The sequence below is a fragment of the Platalea leucorodia genome (assembly GCF_965183815.1).
Source record: "Platalea leucorodia genome assembly, chromosome: 5".
In the NCBI taxonomy this organism is placed as follows: Eukaryota; Metazoa; Chordata; class Aves; order Pelecaniformes; family Threskiornithidae; genus Platalea; species Platalea leucorodia.
In genome coordinates, this window is record NC_138827.1 from 39,671,867 (window position 1) to 39,690,956 (window position 19,090).

The 19,090-nt window shown below is 53.4% G+C and overlaps 1 protein-coding gene across 1 annotated transcript; it reads right to left on the reverse strand.

Moving 5' to 3' along the window:
• Window positions 1-3,366: 3,366 nt before the first annotated feature.
• On the reverse strand, window positions 3,367-13,874 carry GFI1 (growth factor independent 1 transcriptional repressor). The gene is made up of 7 exons (XM_082311844.1): window positions 13,809-13,874; window positions 13,124-13,351; window positions 12,690-12,896; window positions 7,655-8,070; window positions 7,428-7,565; window positions 5,651-5,816; window positions 3,367-3,546 (listed from the first exon to the last, which is right to left on the reverse strand). Exons 2-7 carry the CDS (start codon window positions 13,236-13,238, stop codon window positions 3,368-3,370), a joined length of 1,221 nt encoding a protein of 406 aa, XP_082167970.1. The 5' UTR covers window positions 13,239-13,351; window positions 13,809-13,874; the 3' UTR covers window position 3,367.
• Between the last annotated feature and the right edge of the window lie 5,216 nt (window positions 13,875-19,090).

The window sequence follows — 19,090 nt, forward strand, 5'->3', positions numbered from 1 at the left end:
TCCTGATAGCTCTGCACACTTGATAGGTAATTTAATCATCGTTGGTGTGGATGAACACAAGCTCAAATTAGCTTCTGAAAGGCTTAGTCGTCCTGTAGATAGCTCTGCCTTTCCACTTTTATGCAGGAACTGAGCTTCACCAACTGGTTAGCTCGAGGTGTCATTAAAAATTTACAGAAAGAAACAAAGGTGTGCTCCAGCGTCTCTCCTTACCCTTTCTACTGTTACTCCAGCAGACAAAAGGTATGGAACCTGCTTCATGAATAATGAGTCATGTAATATGCATAATGCATTTTTAATGGCACGCAGTAATAACATTGAGAGAGATATTTCCAATCTTCAGACTTGCACCACGGCCTCTCAGTAGCCTGTTCTGATTCTCCCCAGATAGATCTTCTTTTCCTCCTCTTCATTTCAAATTCCCCACCTTAAAGCAGTGACTTTTTCCCAGAGGTAGCTGCATTTCACCCAAATCGGCAGCTGAGCCAGCGCTTGATGCTAAGCGGGGCTGGTGAGGCGGGGAACACCCTCCCACACAGCCACGCACGACTGTTTCAAAGGAGTTCAGGACTGAGCGACGGCTCAACACCAGTGCCCTGAGGTATACCAGTAAGTTGCAAGACACTCTGAAGGAAGACACACTTAAACCAATAAAAACAGCCACCGAGTTTCTTCTCTTGAAGAACAGTCCTGTCACCCAGGCTGTGTCCACCCTGCGGGGCCCTCCCACCCCACCAGCGGCTGCCTTCTCCCCTGGCCGCCCAACCCCAGCCAGCAGCTCTGCACTAGGCTCAAACCACGCTAGTTGTCCTGTTTGAAAATGAGACACTCGGGGGGGGGCAGGCACACATTGCTATCGCAGTTTTAAAGGTAAAGGCCAGCGACTGAGCCCACTCGGGGCCTGCTGTAGGAGTAAGGGCTGCCTGCAGGGAGGGAGGCTGTGCCTGGCAGGAAAAGGCCCTCCTGAGGGCAGAGGGGCTGGGGCTGGCTGCTGCACCCCGGCCACCCCATGCCCGGTGCCCCCGGCCAGCATTCACCCCACCACAACAGCAGCTCCCTTGTAAAATAAATATCAAGCATTGCCCCAGGCCTACCTGTGCCACACGCTGAGCCGCTCCTTGGAGCCTCCCCTGGTCTAGGCAGGGCCTAGGGCATCACCAAGCCTTCCCCATTACCACTTAGTCTCCTACACTGATCTTCTGCATTAATTAACCCAGCATAATGGGCCTAATGCGGTCTTCAGAGCACCTGGCAGCTCCTGCGTGCTCTCACCCCGACAGCTGTGATTGTGTGCCATGTTTCTGTTTAATAAAAGCCCCACATGCGAAGCCTTGGTGTGGGTGACTGTGTGTGGAGGAGCTGCCCCCCGCCCGAGCGGCACGTGCTGGGGCAGCCCTGCAGAGGTGCGCTTCAGCCGCGGCCGGCGGGGGCAACCCTGCGAGGAAGGGGCTGCGGCTGAAGTTCTCGGGGGTGGCAGCAAGCAGAAGCACCACGGCAGGTGGAGTGCCGCAGCCAGGGTGCCCCAAGCACCCCCCAAGGGGGCCTCTGCTCGCTGGTTTTATCCACAATAAAAGTACAAACAAAGCTGGAAACAAGAGTGTATATCCATGCGGGCAGACAAGGTTCTGTGCGCGTGTGGAAGCCCAGGCTGCCATGCTGTGCTCTGCTGGGGAAAGGACAAGGGACCCCTCCGTCATCCTCCTGCTTCTTTTGTATGGGCTGCGACTGCCAGATGGAGCAAGCTCTGCTGACAAGGCAGGCAGGCAAAAGGCGATTCTGAGAGTCCCAACAGGCTTAAGTATAAATGACGCACCTGCTGCTCAGGTGTCCCTGCAAACTCCCGGTGACAGACATTTAATCTTGTGGGAGGACGTTCAAGTTCCTCCTGGGCTGAGCAGGGACTTCTGGCAGTCTGCATCTCCAAAGCAGACACTTAAAACTGCTGTTTCCTCTCTAAACTCTTTTACGGTGACAGTCCTAAGCACGGTATACCCCGGTCTTCGAAAGTGCGAAGCGTTTAACTGAGATCAGTGGGAGTTGGACAAATAAACGGAACAGTGGTGTTCTTTAATCACCAGAGCCCTTGTGCAAATTCTGCTGTGCCTCCATTCCCTCCTCGAATGCCGTACCCCTGACCGTCAGTGTGGTGCATCATTGTAATGGCTAACATTCACAAATGTGCTGAAGTTACGTATTAAATAAAAATCACTCTGAACCATCCTCAATACTTTATTAACTTAAAACAATAAATATGTACCAATAAACATAAGACACTCCATAAAATCTAAATAAGGACATTGACAAACCTGTCAACAAAGTAAAAACAGCATTTTTTTAGCTGAGGCACATGCAGGGTCATTTAAGGCAAATTCAGTCAATTATACATAATGATTCCTGCCCACCTCAGCTGAGTTTAAAAATTAAAAAACAAAACCAAGTATACAAATGATGCTATTGAGTAGCTGTTTTCCAGGTATTAGAACAAGCCCAGAGGGCGGAAGCCAGTAATGGTTCTGGACAGAAAGTCTGTGCCTCCCCGGTGCTCGTGCCCTCCTCAGGATCACTTGTTGGATGGGTTTCTAGTTATAAGGCATAACTCTGTGCTTTGGCTTTTCCACTTGTCTTTCACAAGCTTCCTTCTCCCCAGTGGATGTAGCAAGAAGTAACTCCCCATCCCTCAAACACACACGCACACAGCCAGGCCTTGCGCAGAGATGGCTCTGGGAGGAGAAAAAGAGCCTCTCTGTTAATGCAGTTCCTGATTTGCACCAGAACAGGTGAGAGCAGGATCAGGCCCAAGCTGATACCTTTGCTTGAAAACCCGCAAGATGTCAAACTGCACAGTTCAGTCCTGATCCTCCAGGTTTTCCTGACAGGAAACCAAGAGTGAAGCCATTCAGCACTGAAACTCAACCAAGGCAAGCGCTCCCCACACCACGTGCTGATGGCTCTCTGTCATTACCATGTAAACGCTGTTATACCCATGCGTCCCTGCAAGGTGACTGAAGCTACTGAAAGCTTCGGGGGTTCATCTTGGCCATGGGAGAAATATTTTCCAGCTTACAGATATTTGGTAGCTTATCTGTCTTTGGAGTACCAGCAGGCTTTATATCTAAAAGGCTTATTTTCCAGTGTTCTTTCAGAAACAGAGAGGGGGAGAGAAAGAGAGAAACCCCAGCCTTTAATTTCCGCTTTCACAGTCATTCAGGTTGAGCTGTCAATGCATGGCCCTGTCCCTTCCTCTCCAAGCTCCTGGTCAGAAAAGTAATGCCAGGGCCTGTGCGCAGGACAGGGCTCAGGTCCAGCGGGGAAGCCAAGGGCGTCTGTTCTCATAGTGTTGTAGGTGCTTTCCGTATTGCAGCTGGATTCATTTCAGGCCGTGCTGTGTCTCCCGGTGTCTCCGTAAATCCACCTTTCGTTGGAAGCCTTTGCCACACAGATCACAGCCAAAGGGCTTGAAGCCTGTGTGCTTCCGACTGTGGGTGATAAGGTTGGAGCTCTGACTAAAGGCTTTTCCACACACCTGGCACTTGTGAGGCTTCTCACCTGCAAGCAGAAGGCGGGAGAGAGAGGGTGTGAAAGAGGCAACATGCTGCTTACGCAGGACAGGAAATGCACACAGGGCCTTAGAGCTAATCAGTGATTCCTGCGTGATTACCAAAGTTCTTCCAAAAAAACATGCGATTGGGAGCCCCGAAGCATTACCTGAGCCTGCACTGCAGCTGAGCAGGCCTAGATTTGGCTGCACCTCCATCGGCCCACTATAGTCCTGGGAGCAGCCTGAAGGACAGAGCGCTCCCAGGACACCACAACTTGTGAATACATTTGGCTGCATGGGCTCTGTGTGATTTAAACTGGCTTTGTGTCCTAGAAACATCAGGAACTCCTGGAAAGACCCCTGGGTCGTGCTGAATGCCTGACATCGATTATTACAGCATCAGCGTGGGGGCAGGTGGAATAGATAGATGCAGGCTGTTAAGCCAAACCCAGTGAGCTGGAGTCTGTCCCCAAAGGAGGTATGAGGGCCCTTAAGCGAACCCTGAAGGGCAGGCCTAGATTTGGCTGCACCTCCATCGGCCCATCCAGAGATCTGCTCTTCTCTCTGTTCCCCACACTGCAATGCTCGCAGTCACCCCGAGCCAGCCCTGGAGTTCTCCTCCAGGCAAACAACGTAAATGGGAATAAATCCAGCCTCCGGAACTTCTCCTACACAGGGGTCAGTGGCAAAACTCCATTGGCTTCCATGGGAGCAAGATCTCAGTGCATTTTCATAGTGTTTATTATCAAATAACGGATAAAAGGGAACCCAACCACAAAACCAAGCCTTATTTTCAGAGTGGCTTTGCACCTGCAGAGCCCACTGACTTCAGCTGGAGCAACCAACTCTTTGTACGTTTGAAGATCAGGTTCTCAGAAAAATAAAATAATACAAAATGTGCTGGAGGCTGAGTTCACAACTGTATGCTGCATACGAAAGGGATCCCTGATTCAGGTAAGGACCTGGTTTTATATTAGCAATTTAAAAGCCCAGGCACAGTTTCTGATCTCACAACAAAATAATGGGTTTGACTGATTCAGAATTTGGCTGAAATTCTACTCAATCAAGCCTCATTTGAAAAAGTTACTATCGAAATACCTTTTGTGTTACTTCCTAAATAGTTGATTTTCATCCAGCAAACATGTGGTGGAAAATCTTTGTAAGTAACATTTATTGTTTACTGCTTGTCGTCTAGAAAAGTCACAACCAAGCAGCGTTACATATAAAGCCATCTCTCTACACATTTGCCATTTTTAGGCTTCACACTTGATATCTGCTAGTGGTCACTATCAGGAAACAGGATTTTGGTCATCTGAACCTTGGGTTTGGCCAGTACAGCTGTTATTTTGTGTCTACAAATGCTTCTGTCTCTCACACATCATTCATTTCCCTCAAATTTAAGTGAATGGTGCAGGTCTGAAGGGCAAGATTTTCTTCTGAAGATTTCTGATAAAACTGCCTTCTCACTGAATGATATTTTTAAAACAATTTCCTTCGGTGATTCACCTGCACTTTATTAGTTTCCATGTTTATTACTAACAGTGAAACTTGAGAACTCTGCAGCTCTCCTTCCATTCTGTATCAAACTGCAGCCATTTCTCAGAAAGTCCGGGTGGAAGTGCAGGCAATCTCTGAACAAATATTTAGACTAAGAGTTGGACCCTAGGCCCTCCAGTTTAGTGTTTGCTCTAGAGGAGGAGACTCCTGTTGTTCCTATTGTAAATTGGTAGATCCTGCAAAAAGAAATGCTGCGATCGAATTCACCTATCATTTTCCAGGGACCTCAGCTGTAAATCAAGGCTACACGAATATAATACTCTACAAATCATTTTACACAAAAGCCCTTTGAATAAACATTGGTGGATCCTAAGGGTACACTGATTGGATTGCGAGGATTTGGGTTATTTTGCAGCTGCTGTTCATGAAACCACATTCAAATCACCCTCCTTTGCACAAGTAGAGCTCAGACAGCATGAACAGCAGCAGGGCAGTGAGAAGCACAGGGAAGTGCACGTACTGTCCGAGCTGAGGAGGAACGGACTGCTGCAGAGAGACCTCTTCAGCAACCTGCCCCCACAGTTGGGGCTGAACACCGCCAGCTGCAGGGCTGACCTGTGTGAATGAAGGTGTGTTTCTTCATATCAGATTTCTGGTGGAACCGCTTCCCACAGTACTGGCACGGATAGGGCCGGGTGTCCGAGTGGATGAGCAGGTGGGTGGACAAAGTAGAAGATCTCTTAAAACTCTTGCCGCAAATCTTACAATCAAAGCTGCGTTCCTGCAGAGAGAGGAGCCCAAACACACACGCGTTACACCACGCCAGCGATCCCACCAGCAACAAACTGCCTGGTAGCACATCACTGTCACCCCTTCTGCCTTAGCAAGCACTCCCACTTCTCCAGAGAGCTGGACTGGCCTGAGGAGATGCTAACACTGGCATGATAGCACCACATGACAAAAAAAGATAATGCACCCTCTCCCAGTGCTGTGCACCACTCCTCACAAAAATTTAACTGAACAGCATTTCCTGCTGGCAGGAATGGCCAGGTGGGAGCATCCCTGACCAACCAGGCAGAGTCCGCCTGCACATATCAGCAGGGGCCCAAGACATGATCACTCCACTGGGAAGCCCAACAGCTCCAGCACTGTTCAGAGGCCACCTCTCTGCTGTACGCAGGAAAGTGGGTGCTGAGGTCTGCTTGGCTCTCCCGGGAAATCTCTGTGGCAGGCTGACTTCTGCTGGCAGGGTAGCAACTAACTGCTTATTTGTAGTTCCATTATAATTCAAGTGAAAAGTACCTAGAGCTCCTGGGGAAAACAGCTTTTTGGCTTACTACTTTAACATATCAAACTAAATGCATTAAGACCTTGCTGTCTCTCTCCTCTCCCTCACATACTCCTCTCCACCACTTTCTTCCACCATAAATCATCTCTTCTTTCCATCCCTTAACTACCATCACATCTTCCTCTTCCTGCTACACTTTCATACAACCACCTTAGTTTATTTGGCTTCTAATGCACTCTCCCTGAAATGTTGTCCCCTCCATGGACACACTACGCAGTACTGCTCTTTTCACCATTATTTAATGGGTGATGAGCTATTTCCCCCCCATTGTGTGCTCTGCTGTTGCACACTCATGAAATTGTAAATAAAACAGTTAGCAAAAAACCACTGCTGTAACTCTATCCTCCAAAAGCCAATCTGAAGAAGGAAGATTTGCCAGGTCAAGTGGGTGGGTGAAGGGGAAATATGGCACAATATCAGCAGGTGGAAAATGTTACAAGTCCTCCTACCAAAATTAACTACCATATTCTTTTGGTGTGTGACTCAGAGTGTGTCGAGACGGGTGAAGTCTGTGCTCTATACCTGACTGGTCGTTCAGATGTTCCCTGCACAGACACAATGACTACAAACAAGGGAAGACTCACTTCTTTGGGGGAGGGGAGGAGAAAGAATGAGGAGAGCTGCATCGAAAGAAAGTACAGTGAGTGGCTTTAGCTGTTAAAAAAAGTCCACATCCGCGTTACAATCTCCAGCTCTGAGAGTGAAAATGTATTATTTATTATCTGTTACTTCTGGAGTACCAAAAGTGCCCATTGCTTAACACAGACGCACGCAAGGTCTGGGGAATGGAAACAAAGCCTGTGCTCTTTAATTTGTTGATTTGCAACTTTGCTCACTAGCTGCCCATCCTTTCCTCTGCCTGCTACCACATTCTTCACCCACAACTGCCCACTGCAGCCCTACCATGTTCTTCTCCTCCTCTCCTCAGTTTAGATGCCCACTTACTGCCCTGTGATTGCCTTCACGGCCTCCCCAGTGCTGGCCGAAGCAAGCAGCTGGCCCTGGCCCTCGGACCTTCATCCTGGCAGTCCGCCTCGCTCTCACCTGCGAGTGCACGGCCTTGTGCTGCTCCAGGCTGACTGCATGGCCGAAGGTCTTGCCACACATGTCACAGGCAAAGGGCCTCGTGCCACTGTGTGAGCGGCGCACATGTACCTCAAGGCCATGCGGCGTGGAGAAGACCTGAGGGAAGAGAGCACACAGGGTCAGGCTTGCCAGGGAGAAGGGGCTGGGGAAGAGTCATAACCAGCGTGGGAGAAAGGGATCCCTACCTTGCTGCACTTGACACACTTGTAAGAGCCAGTGCTGATGAGCAATGGGCGGCACAAGAGGTCCGACTCCACTTTGATGCCACCTGGCCCCTTCTCTTGCTGCAACCCAGGCTGTGTCTCGGCATAGAGTCCAGGTGCTGCTGCCGGCGGCCGCTCAAACAGCCCCTGGCCCCGGGAGCCGAAGTCACCATAAAGTCCGAGGGAGGAGCTACACTCTGCACTGTAGAGGGCAGGCTCGGAGCCTCGCTCGCAGAAGACCCCCAGGGCTGAGGTTCGCTCCAGCGTCGGGCAGGGCCTGTAGCTTTGCACAAGGTGCCTCAGCTCGGAGCCACCCAGGCTGTTCCACATGTACGGTTTGAAGGGCACTGAGAAGGGGGGTGCTTCATCTAGGGACGGACACACGGATCGCTCCGAGGCTGCGGAAACACAAGGGCATGGCAATTAGTGCGCCTCACAATCCAGCCACTATCATAGGCCAGAATTGTCTCAGCACTCAGACTTGTGCCCAGAGCCAGACCCCGGTACCGTACATTAAAGCTGCCCTTTCATCTCTAATGGGAGGACATTTGATATTGCACAGTAGGGTCAGTGCATCCAGTACTACCTACTCACCTGCTGTCCCAGCCAAATTATTTAAAGCAGCCACGAATTTTGTCTACCTCCATCTCTGGGTGCCCAGGTGAGCACACACTGATCTGACTGTTGAGACACTAAACAACTCAATCTGCAACTTCCTTTGGTTTTATCTGAAGCTCCTCAGAAAAGACTTTCTACTATGTCCCAAGATGGGCATCAAAGCTGACAGTCCAGATGTTTAAGATCTGATGTAGATCTCACACATCCATATAGGAAATACAACGTTATGGAGGTGCCAGAAGGAGCAAGAGCGCTGACATTTACCTGTTCAACAAAACTAAAAACTGCTTGTTGCACAATTTAATGCCCAAATCTACTCTCCCAACTTCAGGCCACAACTGTCCGTAACTATACTACAGCATAAATGAAATAAAGAACAGCTTCTGAGGTGCTTGAATGCCACGCCTCACTTTTTCAGAAAAAAATAAACTAAAATCAGCCCTCATCTGCAATAAAATCGTGGTTGTTTCAGATTGCTCTGAGTTTCTCTAAGTAAACTGAGTCCACCCAAAACATTGAGCTTTGCAAAATCATTGGTATAAAAATTGAAGACACACAAACATTTTCCTAGCAGTTATATTCAAAGCGATCTTCCACCAGGACAAGCTCAGATGGCTTCAGTTGGCTCTAACAGGCTCACCTCTGGCAACAGCATCTCACCAAGGCAGTGGGCACCACAAGATGAATCACACTTGGGAGGCCCACAGCAGAGTCTGATGCAATGGCAGGACCACAGCCTTTGAGATCAGTGTCTAAAGGCACAAACGCTCAGGGAGCCTCGCATAGAGGAAAGCACAGCTGGGCAGGAACATGTGGTACCAGACCCCAACTGTGTCTGCCAGAGATGCGCGAGGTGCTCTGCTTTCACTCTTCATCACAACAGGCAGCAGCACTGGGGCAGTCAAATGTCTCCTCTGGATGAATGTTTTAGTGAACCAAGGAAAACATGACTCAATTAACTGCTGAAGTGCCGATGCCTTCACAGAGATATTGGCATCCCTTACAACTTGGGCTTCCACAATAACCTCCCTTACCCAAAAACTTGCCCACCCACAATTGGTCTCTTGTTTTTTCTCATTCCTGTCAGCTCCCAGCTCCCATGGCTTCCTCAGCCTTCGGCAAACCAAGATAATGAGGAGTGGGCTAGGGAAGGAAGGTATGATGTGTTAAGATATCCATTTGGATAGGCAGATGGTCACTGAGGGTTAGGGAAGGGAGTGGGAAATGAGGTGAAAATTGAGCTTTGAATGACTTGACTGTTTCTTATCTTTTACATAATTTTGGATGTTAACAGTCTCAAATTCTTCCATTGAAATTAGCAGTCTTTTGGTTGGAAATATATGCGCACGTACCAACTGGGACATTTGAACAGAGCGATGAAATCAAATTAGCTGAATAGTGCTGAGCATGATTTTTCCTGTTCTGCACTGACTGCAAAGTTGTGGTCAGCGTCACATCATCTGTCTTGTGTCTTTGCAACCAGTTTCAGTGTTGCCATCTCTCACGATTTTATCGCAAGATTCAAAACTATCTTAAAGCCCCAGCTCTTGAAACTGCATGATTTCATCAGGCCCTCAGCTTTCCTTTTGTTTGCTTGTTCTCGTTGTAACTTTTTTTTTCCTCTCAAAGTCAACTTCTAGCCCAGACTGTAAAGAAAAGCAAGAAAATGTAAACCCTCAATATTTCAACACTAGAACTGAATATCCATAAGGTATTACTTACAATCTTGATTTCTAAGCCAGTCCGTTGAGTGAGAGGAGAGGGAAGGCTGACCTGATTTTTGAGCCCTTGGAATTGGCAACACAGGACATGATAAACATTGCACCACAGATCAGTTTGCGTGCAGTGTTCCTTCCATCACCTCACATGCTTTGGAGACCTCTCAAGCACAAGTGCAGAGGAGCCACTCATGCTATACTTCTCAGGGGCAAGCTCAAGCCATCCAAGTCCTGTACCCAGTATCAAAGTGACCTGCAAACCCTGCTCTGCCACACTGCTGGGCACTTCTGTGTCTGCGTCTCCTCCGATCCACAGCATCTAGGCCTCCAAGGGAGGAGCACGGAGAGCGAGACAGATTCTCCCTCCTCTTGCTAGCAATTCTGTGCAGCCTTTATATAGACCACTTCTGGGAGAAGAAACATCAATGCTGTTTTTTGAAGGCAAGGCAAACTCAACCTGAAATGGTTGAGAACAGATTGATATGCACAGCAAAGAAAGATTCAAGCATCCTCCTCCACAGACCACAAAACACCAGACTCTGTGCAGCTCCATTATACCCAGTAAAAGGCTCCCTCCCAAACTGTAGCATCAACAGGCTCATCAGGAGATACTAATACACTGCTGTAATGAGCTATCAGGCACCTTCTGTATATGCAAACACATGTGATTACAGACACACATAGAAAGTGAGGTTAAATAACAAAGTGAATTGCACTGATGGAGTCAACAATGTACTAGAGTGTTAACAATCCTATAAAGGTATTGTGTCTGTGCATGCCCGCCCGGATCGGCGGCACAGCACTCAAAGACAAACCTGAAATCTGGCTTTCGCCGAGTATTGAAGCGCAGCCTGCATGTATGTTCACTTCTAGGGATAAGGGGGTGATAGTACTACTCACCGCACCTGCCCTGAGCATGATTTAGAAACATCATTTCTCATCTGCCCTGCCCGTCAAAGCACAGAAACTGTGCCCCACCCAGACAAGCACAATCATAGAAATCCAGTCTCTCACCAATGCGTCTTGCAGAAGTGACCTAGGCACAAATTGCAGCTTCAGACCGAATCTGACAAAGCAGCTGGAAGGCAGAGGGGAGCTGCGGGAGGAAGCCTGACTATCTAATCTTGCTGCCACTGCCTTCATCGTTAACATAACAGCATCTCTCTCAACGCACTGTGGTTCATTTAATAAAGCTCTTTCCTTACGGTAATTGGAGTCCCGTACCTTGCCGTTCCTCCTGTGAATGGGATTAGACAGTCCCAGTACCGTGACACCCCCCCCCACCCCCCACCCCGAAAAATCTTGATCTGGGGATGTCACCCTCATTTTGCAAAGATGCCTCCCCTGGGTAGCTGGATGGGTGGCGGGGAGCTAACGAATCCCACAGTGGGAGAAAAAATGAGTGGGGAGGAGAAAAAGGCAGAGCAGCCCTGGTAAATACCTGCTCCATTTTATGTCGGTCTTTTAGATACCTCGTGAAAATGATCTGTTTCCCATGCAGAAATTGTAATTATTTGGGGAAGGAGGAGCAGGACAAATTTGTTAGAATAAAAATTACACACATTGCTACACGTTATGCAGAAATATTAGCAAAAGAAAGACTACTGCATTCCTGCATTTGGTCCAGTCTGTCCTTGGCACAGACTGAAACTGTCCCGTAGCTAGCTGTGATGATACTGGGCAGCATTTTGAACGTCCCCTCAAAGGGCTTTAAGACTCTTAAAAGAGGGGGAGGCTTTAAAAATGCAAACCCACATCATTACTATCAGCCGTTGATATGTAAGGACACTATAAGGACGAAGTGGGAAAACCAGTGGGGAAATGGGACAAAGTATTTGTTTGCTGGTGTCTACTGTTGGTAAAGCTGAGACAATTTTTCCTTCGCTAAGACAGAAATTGTTCTTTTTTCCATCTGTCACTTTTTAACTGAAAAAATAAGAAGTGTTTTTTATATATACATATTTTTGTTATAAAATGACACCATTGTATTTTTAAACGAGATAAGTATTCGCGCCAGGCTGGGGACAGCATCTCCCACTGCTCCAACCACATCAAAGGCAGGACGAGGGAGCTAGAGACAGGCACTGCAGCCATAAGTGTGAGTTTCCTGGATTTGGGGTGTTTAAATCTGACCGTCATTATTTTAATCTCGTTTTTACGAATGTGTTTTTAGAAAAGAAAAAAAACCAAAACAAAAAACAAAACAAAACGAGAAGGGGGGGAGGGAGAGATCCTTTTTATAGGCAAGACGCAAGAAATAACCTGAAAGGGAGTTAGGGAAAACGTCTAGCAGGTAGTACAAAACACAAAGTCAACGCTGTTTACTACAGGTATATAGATAGCCTAGTAGAAATTTTTAGTGTCTTAAAAAACATCTGAAATCCGGGTAGCAGGACCCTGTAGGAAAATGCCGGGACCTTTAAAAGATAACCGGCTTGCCTCTAACAATTAATCAGAAACCAAAAAAATGAACGCCTGATGGCATCACAACTTTCCTACAGCCTGGAGATGGGCTGGAAAAGAGATAACCCGAAAATGAGTGGAAGGGACAGATTTGCCTTTTCCCACTGCATGGGAAATCTGTCCCTTCCACTCGTTTTCGACGGCGGCGTCCAGCCATGAAACATTGCCCCATGGCACCGACACAGACACGCAGCCGGACCCTCTCGCCCCGGTCCTACCTGGCGAGACGGAGGGCGAGGGAGGTCTCCAGAAATCCTCAAATTCGGACACCCTGTCACAGACGCTGCCCTCGCAGCTGGGCGCTGACTCGGAGGTGCCATCGGCAGCCTCGGTAAGGTGGGATTCCGGGGAGAAGCGCCCTTGGGAAGGCTCCGGGTCGGGCAGGACGGTGCGGCACAGCCCCGGATCCTCGGGGATCTTGCTGTCTGCAGGGAAAAGGGGGAGAGGGGCTCCTCAGTGCGGGTCCAGGGTGGGAACCAGCCACCTCCCGCGGCGGCACCTCTCCCACCACATTTGCTGCCGGACTCTCTCCAGCCCCGCATCGGCCCGCAGGGGCTGCGGCGCCGGGGGCCTGCACAGCTACCGGCCGGTGCTTGTGCCGCTGGCAGCGGGGCGATGCGGAACGGGCGGGCTCTGACCGGGGGACTCATACCTGCACAGATCTGGGCTAGCACCGTCTCCAGCCGCAGGCTGTAGTCCTCGTCAGCGGAGCGGGGCTGGTGGTAGCTGTGCGCTTTCTTGCTCTTCACTAGGAAGGACCTCGGCATGGTGGGGTGCTGTCACGGCCGGCGCGGCCGCCTTCCCTCTCCAAGCGCCGGACACGGCGGCGGCTGCGAGCGTCACCCCCGAGTCTCCCGCGGGGCGGCGGCGGGGAGGCGACCTGCGGGGAGGCGCCGAGCCCGCCGGTGAGGGCCGGGGGCGACGGCCGGGAGGGGCCGCTCGCCGGGGGCGGCGCGCAGGTGGCGGCGCGCAGGTGGCTCCGGCCGCCGCCGCCCCCGGCCCCGCTCGCCTCGCCCCCCCTCCCCGCAGCGCAGCTACTCGCTCTCCCGCCGCCCCCCCACCCCCACCCCCGGTGCCGCCCCGGCCACGCTCCGGCGGCCCGACGGCGAGCGATGCCCGGCCCGTCGGAGGAGGGATGCCGGCCCGACGGCGGCTGCCGGATCGCGGGGAACAGGCGACCGCAGCGGCCGGGCACCGCTCGTCGGACGAGCCGGGGCTGAGGGAGCTGGCGGGGACGGTCATGTGCGGCCCCGTCCCTCCGCCGGAGCGCGGCCGCAGCCGGCGGAGCGGGGGCACCGCGCCTCCATGTTTGCGCCCGCGGCGGCAACAAAACGCACCCGAAAGGGCTTTATCAGTGCCCGCCACCCAGGAGGGGCTGGACGGCGGAGGGCTGCTGCCGGGACGGGCGGGAGAGTCGTTACAAACCCGACAGCCTAAACCCGACGCCTGAGAGGCTGCTGCTGTCGGAGGGACTGATTCACCCATCCAGCGCCAACCACGATAACGCGAAAACGAACAAAACGGAATCTCTCCTGCAGCCGGCAGCTGTTGGCGCCGCTGCACCTTGCAGCTGCGGGCACCGAAAGCCGGGGCGGGGAGAGAGACGAGGTGGGAAACCTCCCGGGAGGGGGGGCCTGCGGGGAGCCGGGGGGCCGAGGGCGACGGGGGCCGGGTTAACCAGAGCTGCTCCTCGAGGAAGGCGGGAGAGGTTCACTCGAACCCGTCCAGCGCCGGGCCGCCGCTGTCGTTACACTTGGCACTTTGCAAAAAGCGAGTTCAAACCACGTTTGTTTGGGTCTTTTGGGGCACTTCGGGGGGCTGCTTGGGTTTTTTTCCCCTCCCGTCAGTGGCCTCCGGTTTGCGAACGGGGAAAGGGGCGCGGCGCCGTCTGCCCCGGCCGGAGCGGATCCCGTCGGCGGGGGCGCGGGAGCTGCCCCGCAGGTGGCGACCCCGGCTGCACCGCGAAGCACCGGCCCCTCCGCGCCCGCCGGGGGCAGGGCCGCTCCGCGCCGCCGGGGAGGCACCGCCCCCGGGCACGGCGCCGGGCCGGCGGGTGGGAGCGTTGGTGCCCAGGGCCACCTGCGCCTCCGTTCATCCTTGAGCGGGGGCTGGCAGCGAGCGGGGGGCGAGAAATCAAAGCGGCCCGATAACGCGTCGCCCTCCCCGACAGCAACGGCAGCCGGGCGGGGGGTGGGGGTGGGGGGCGCTCCGGCTGCCGGCGCCGCTTCTGCCGCGTGTTTTCGTCCCGGCGCGGCGCTTTTCCCTCCAAAAGCCAGGCCGGCCTCCCCCGCCCCGCCGCGCAAGGCCGGAGCCTGCCAGACCGGGCCCGGGCCCGTGGGAAGGCGAGTCCCGCAGCCCACCTGGCCGCCGCTCAGCCGCGGGCGCTCGCCCCCGCTCTCCTCCCGCCGGCCGTTGGCCCGAGGGCCGCGCGCCCGGCCGTTGTTGGCGCCGGGCGGCACGCGGGGCCCGCGCCCGCCAACGGCCGGCCGCTGTGGGGGCGCGAGGCCGGCGCCTCCCCGAGCCGCCGCGGCTGAGGCAGGGACGGAGCGGCGCGGCGGGTCGGCGGGGGGGAGAGGCGAGGAGGAGAGAGGCTAGGTGAGGCGAGGCGAGGCGAGGCGAGGGGGCGCTGCCACCCCGGCCCGCCCGCCGACATCTGCCCACGCGAGGCGAGGAAAGGAAGAGCGCTTACCCATTTGGAGGGGTGAAGGAAGCTGGGCTGCAGACGGGGTTTGCGCCGCCGCCTGCTAGTTTGGGTGACTTTAAATTTAGCCTCCCTTTAAGGAGCAATGGTGCTTGAGTTGGCCTTTTTTTTTTTCTTTTCTGTCTCTCTCAACTCCTTCAGAGCTCGGCCCCCTAAACCACAAATTCCACTTCCTGAGCGTTAGGAGCTTCTGCAAAAAAAAAAAAAAAAAAAAAAAAAAAAAAAAAGCTTTAAAAAAAAAAAAGCCAGAGCCTCACAAATCAACACGGTTCGCCCTCCTCTTTCTGTCTCATTTTTCCTTAAATGAAAATGTCTTACCGTATTCCACCTCACAGGGCCCGCTGAAGTGACATCAAAGTGTCATTCTGGAATCGGGCGTTTCATTTCTCTCGGGGTTCTGCTCTAGAAATTACACGCATCTATCTGAACTATTCTTGGATCCCCTTCAACTTCCGCAACGAGAACAAGTCAGAGATTCAAAACACAGATTGACTCAAGGCGGGCAGAGGCAGAGGGCAGGGGACGGAGGAGCCGGCGCCCGCCCTGCCGAGCCGGCTCCGCGCAGCATCCCGGCCCCCGGCCCCGGGAACGGGGGGACGCGCCTCCCGCCGCCATCCAGCCGTGCGTGGGGTTGTAATCGGGGCTAAGGCAGGGCCCTGGGCGACGGAGACCTCCCCTAGACTAGAAATAACTTGTTGTGGAAAACTCTTTTGGGATAAATACGCCCAACGGCGCTGAAAATACCTTAAGACCCAAGCCTAGAGGTTTGCTCATTTCCCTTCGGATTTAGGTAATGGTTAAATATGGAAGGGGTAGGCGAGATCCCCCACCCACCCCCCCCCCCCTCCCCGGCGCACGGTGGCTACCGTAGCTTGAGAGCGATTCAAACACGAAGGCGAAAGAGGAGCGGAGCCAGGCGAGAGGGAAGCGGTTGCCTTCCTCGCCTGCGTGCCGCTGCTGAGGCTGCTGACTCGGGGGGGATCCGGGCGGCGGGCACCGGCGGCGAGCACAGCAGCGGGCACCCCGCTACCGCCCGCACCTGCGGGGACCCCCAAGCACGGTTTCCCAAGGCTGGCCTGGGATTCCTGATGCAGCCAGGAAATCCGGCTGGGGTCTTCGGTATCTCTCTGAGGTGGGTCTGGGCTTCGCTCTCGGACATCTCAGGCCACCGGCAACTTCGTTTCGATGACTGTAGGGCCGCCCGAAGTACGGCTCTGCAGTGAGCGAATCGAGGTTTAGCACCATTTCCCGTTCCGAAACGACCGAGGCTGAGGGAGACCGAAGTCGGACGAGGCAGGAGCAAAACTTCAGCCTGCCTCACGCCCGGCAGCACGCTGGCTTTGCGGAACAGGTGCTTTGCTTCACCACCACCACCCCCGAAGTATTCACAGAAAAATTAGTCACTCTGCGCCTGCGAGCACGTATGGAACACAGGATTAACCTGACTTCCCAAAACCTAAGTAAGCAAGCGAACACCACGACGAGAAAAACTGTCCAACCTTTTGCATGATGCTTTAGTAGTGACACAAAAGGAAGTTGAAGAACACGACTGACACGTCGCCCTTAACACCTTCATTATTGCCGGAAAGTTCTTGGTGCTGGGCACAGCAGTTTTACTGACGGCATGTCTGCACCGCGGTCTCCCGGCTGCGCCTTTGGTTGATTACTCTGAAAATCATTCGCGCCGTCAGCTTTAAAAATAATTGCTGGAATCGGTAGAAATAACCAGATCAGAACAACTCGGTGTCATTTCACGTGTGCGTCTTTGTTGACTCACTGTTTGTGACTTTTTGCGAAAGAATCTTTCTCGTTTGCCTCTGAAATGGGGTGATAAACTAAGAGCCTGTCGGTTACCTCGCCAAACGGCGCTTTGACCGCGTGTAACGAAAGCAACAGAAAACGTTACCGTGAATTACTATTAGCGCTCATCAACAGTTCTGACCTGGTTACAATAAAGTACCTCTCCGTCTTTATACATCGAAGATAAAAACGTAGACGGGCGCTTTTGCGCGGTTGGAAGCGCGGCGACTTCCCTGCGGGAGATGCTCGCCCTCCGCCACGGAGCGGGGTGCGGGGCCGGGCGCCGAGCGGCTCCGCCCGGGGCTCTGCCGCGGGAGGCACGGCGCCCGGCCCCGCCGTGCTCAGCCCACCTGCAGACGGCACCTTCTCACCTAAACCGTTTAAAAGCCTTCGGCAAAAATAAGGAAATCGAGCGAGTGAATCAAGCGCAGGCTGAGTTCAGGGCGTCAGCTCTCATGGGAGGGTGGCTGTTGCACGGGCACCAGCAACGGACGCCCGGCTCCTGGGGCGCCAGCTTTCCCAAACGGCGAGGGGAGAAAGGGTACGAAACCGGCTTTGTTTCGTCATTTGCGAAACCAGCTCGTGCCTGAAATGCACCCTGCCTCCCCAGGTTTTCGTCAGGACGGGCGATTTGCTTTACGCCGCCGGTGAGGACGGGGCAAGCGGACCGCGGGCGCTGCCCGACCGAGCCGTGCCGCGGCCGACCCGAGGCTCCCGCAGGAGCCGCGGGCCGGCTTCGCTCTGTCGGCGGAAGGTGCGCGGCCGGCAGCCTCCCGCCGGGACGCGGCAGAGCTCCGGGTGCTGGCAGGGGCTGGCGTTACCGGCAGCTCCCCGCCGCACCCACCGCTCCGCCGGCGCCGGCCCCGCGGCCCCTTCGTGCGCGCCCGGGCGCGGCTGCGCCACGTGCCGGCGGGCGGCGGCGCGAGGCCGGGTGAGGCGGGAAGCGGCCCCTCCTCTCTCTCCCTCCCTGAGGGGAGCCGCCCTCTGCCGCGCCCCTCGCCGGGCCGCGGAGGCGGGCCGGAGCCGCCCCGCTGCCCGCGGCCTGCCGCTGCGGCCCTTTGCCGGCTGCTCCGCACACGCGAGTGCGTGGGCGCGGGGGGCTGTCGGGCGGTGCTGCCTCCTCTCCCGCTCCCGGGGCTTTGCCGGCCCCGGCTCGTGCTGTAACGCACGAGGTTTTTTCATCTCGTGGACTCCCAGCCCTTTTTATCTGGAACACGCCCCGCACGCGATTTATCTTGCAACCCAGAAATATCGCTGGGTTGCTATCTCTACAGAACAAGGGACTGGAAGAAAATGCTGCAGCTGCTGCAGTCCGTAGGTAGAGCCCAAAGGCAATTTCCACTCCTTAGCCTCCGACAGCCATTGTCCCAGGGCTCTTTCCACCCCCGAGAGGAGCTTCCTATCTGTAGTAACAGCACGCCGAAGAGAGGTGAAGAGACTAAGCTCTTATTCTTGGTTTATGGTGTGACCTATGTGCTGCAGTTCAGTAACCTTTAAGGTGGTTTTGTGTATGCAGTGGTCATCATGTGACACTGCAAGAGCTGCATGACAATGCCAACCATTCTGTATCTCGGTGTGAAAAAGCCAAAAGCCAACGGTCCTGAGTTGGCGGAGGGATGTAATTCACGCGAAGTGTAGGTGATGGGGCTGGTTGTAACGGAGCTGCTCTAATGCTTCCCCCAACGGGAGTGAGATATTCAAAGTTAAACATAAAAACTTGGTAAGATAGAGTGGAATGCAGTGGTAAGTACACGATCATTACCCCACAGTGTCAAAAGAGGGAAGAAATAAATAAAAGGAGGGGTTTAAACTAGGATGGGATTACATTGTAGTCGTGCTTAAGACTGAAGAGCTGCTCAATGTAACTTACTGCACTGTTCACAGCAGCTGCCTGATGTCACCATTAGAGCTAAGAAGACATCAGATAAGGCACCAAAGGTGATGGGATGCAGATGAGATCTTCATGTTCAGAAGTGATGAGACACTTTGTAACAAGAGGAAGGATTTGAAGAACAGGATTTGACAGGTTAGCTGCCTGGTACGTAGGGGAGGAGAAGCAATTTCTTGTGTGTGGAAGTCAGGACTGGGAGAAGGCAGCAAAGAGGGTGATTTTGTGGG

What these genes read in the sequence shown, in the direction of transcription:
- GFI1 (XM_082311844.1), bottom strand. Translation starts at nt 13,238, where the DNA reads ATGCCGAGGTCCTTCCTAGTGAAGAGCAAGAAAGCGCACAGCTACCAC. An exon ending in CTCGCCCTCCGTCTCGCCAG is followed by an intron (nt 8,071 to 12,689) that starts GTAGGACCGGGG and finishes GTGTTTCCGCAG; the next exon opens with CCTCGGAGCGATCCGTGTGT. An exon ending in ACAAGGCCGTGCACTCGCAG is followed by an intron (nt 5,817 to 7,427) that starts GTGAGAGCGAGG and finishes CTCTCTCTGCAG; the next exon opens with GAACGCAGCTTTGATTGTAA.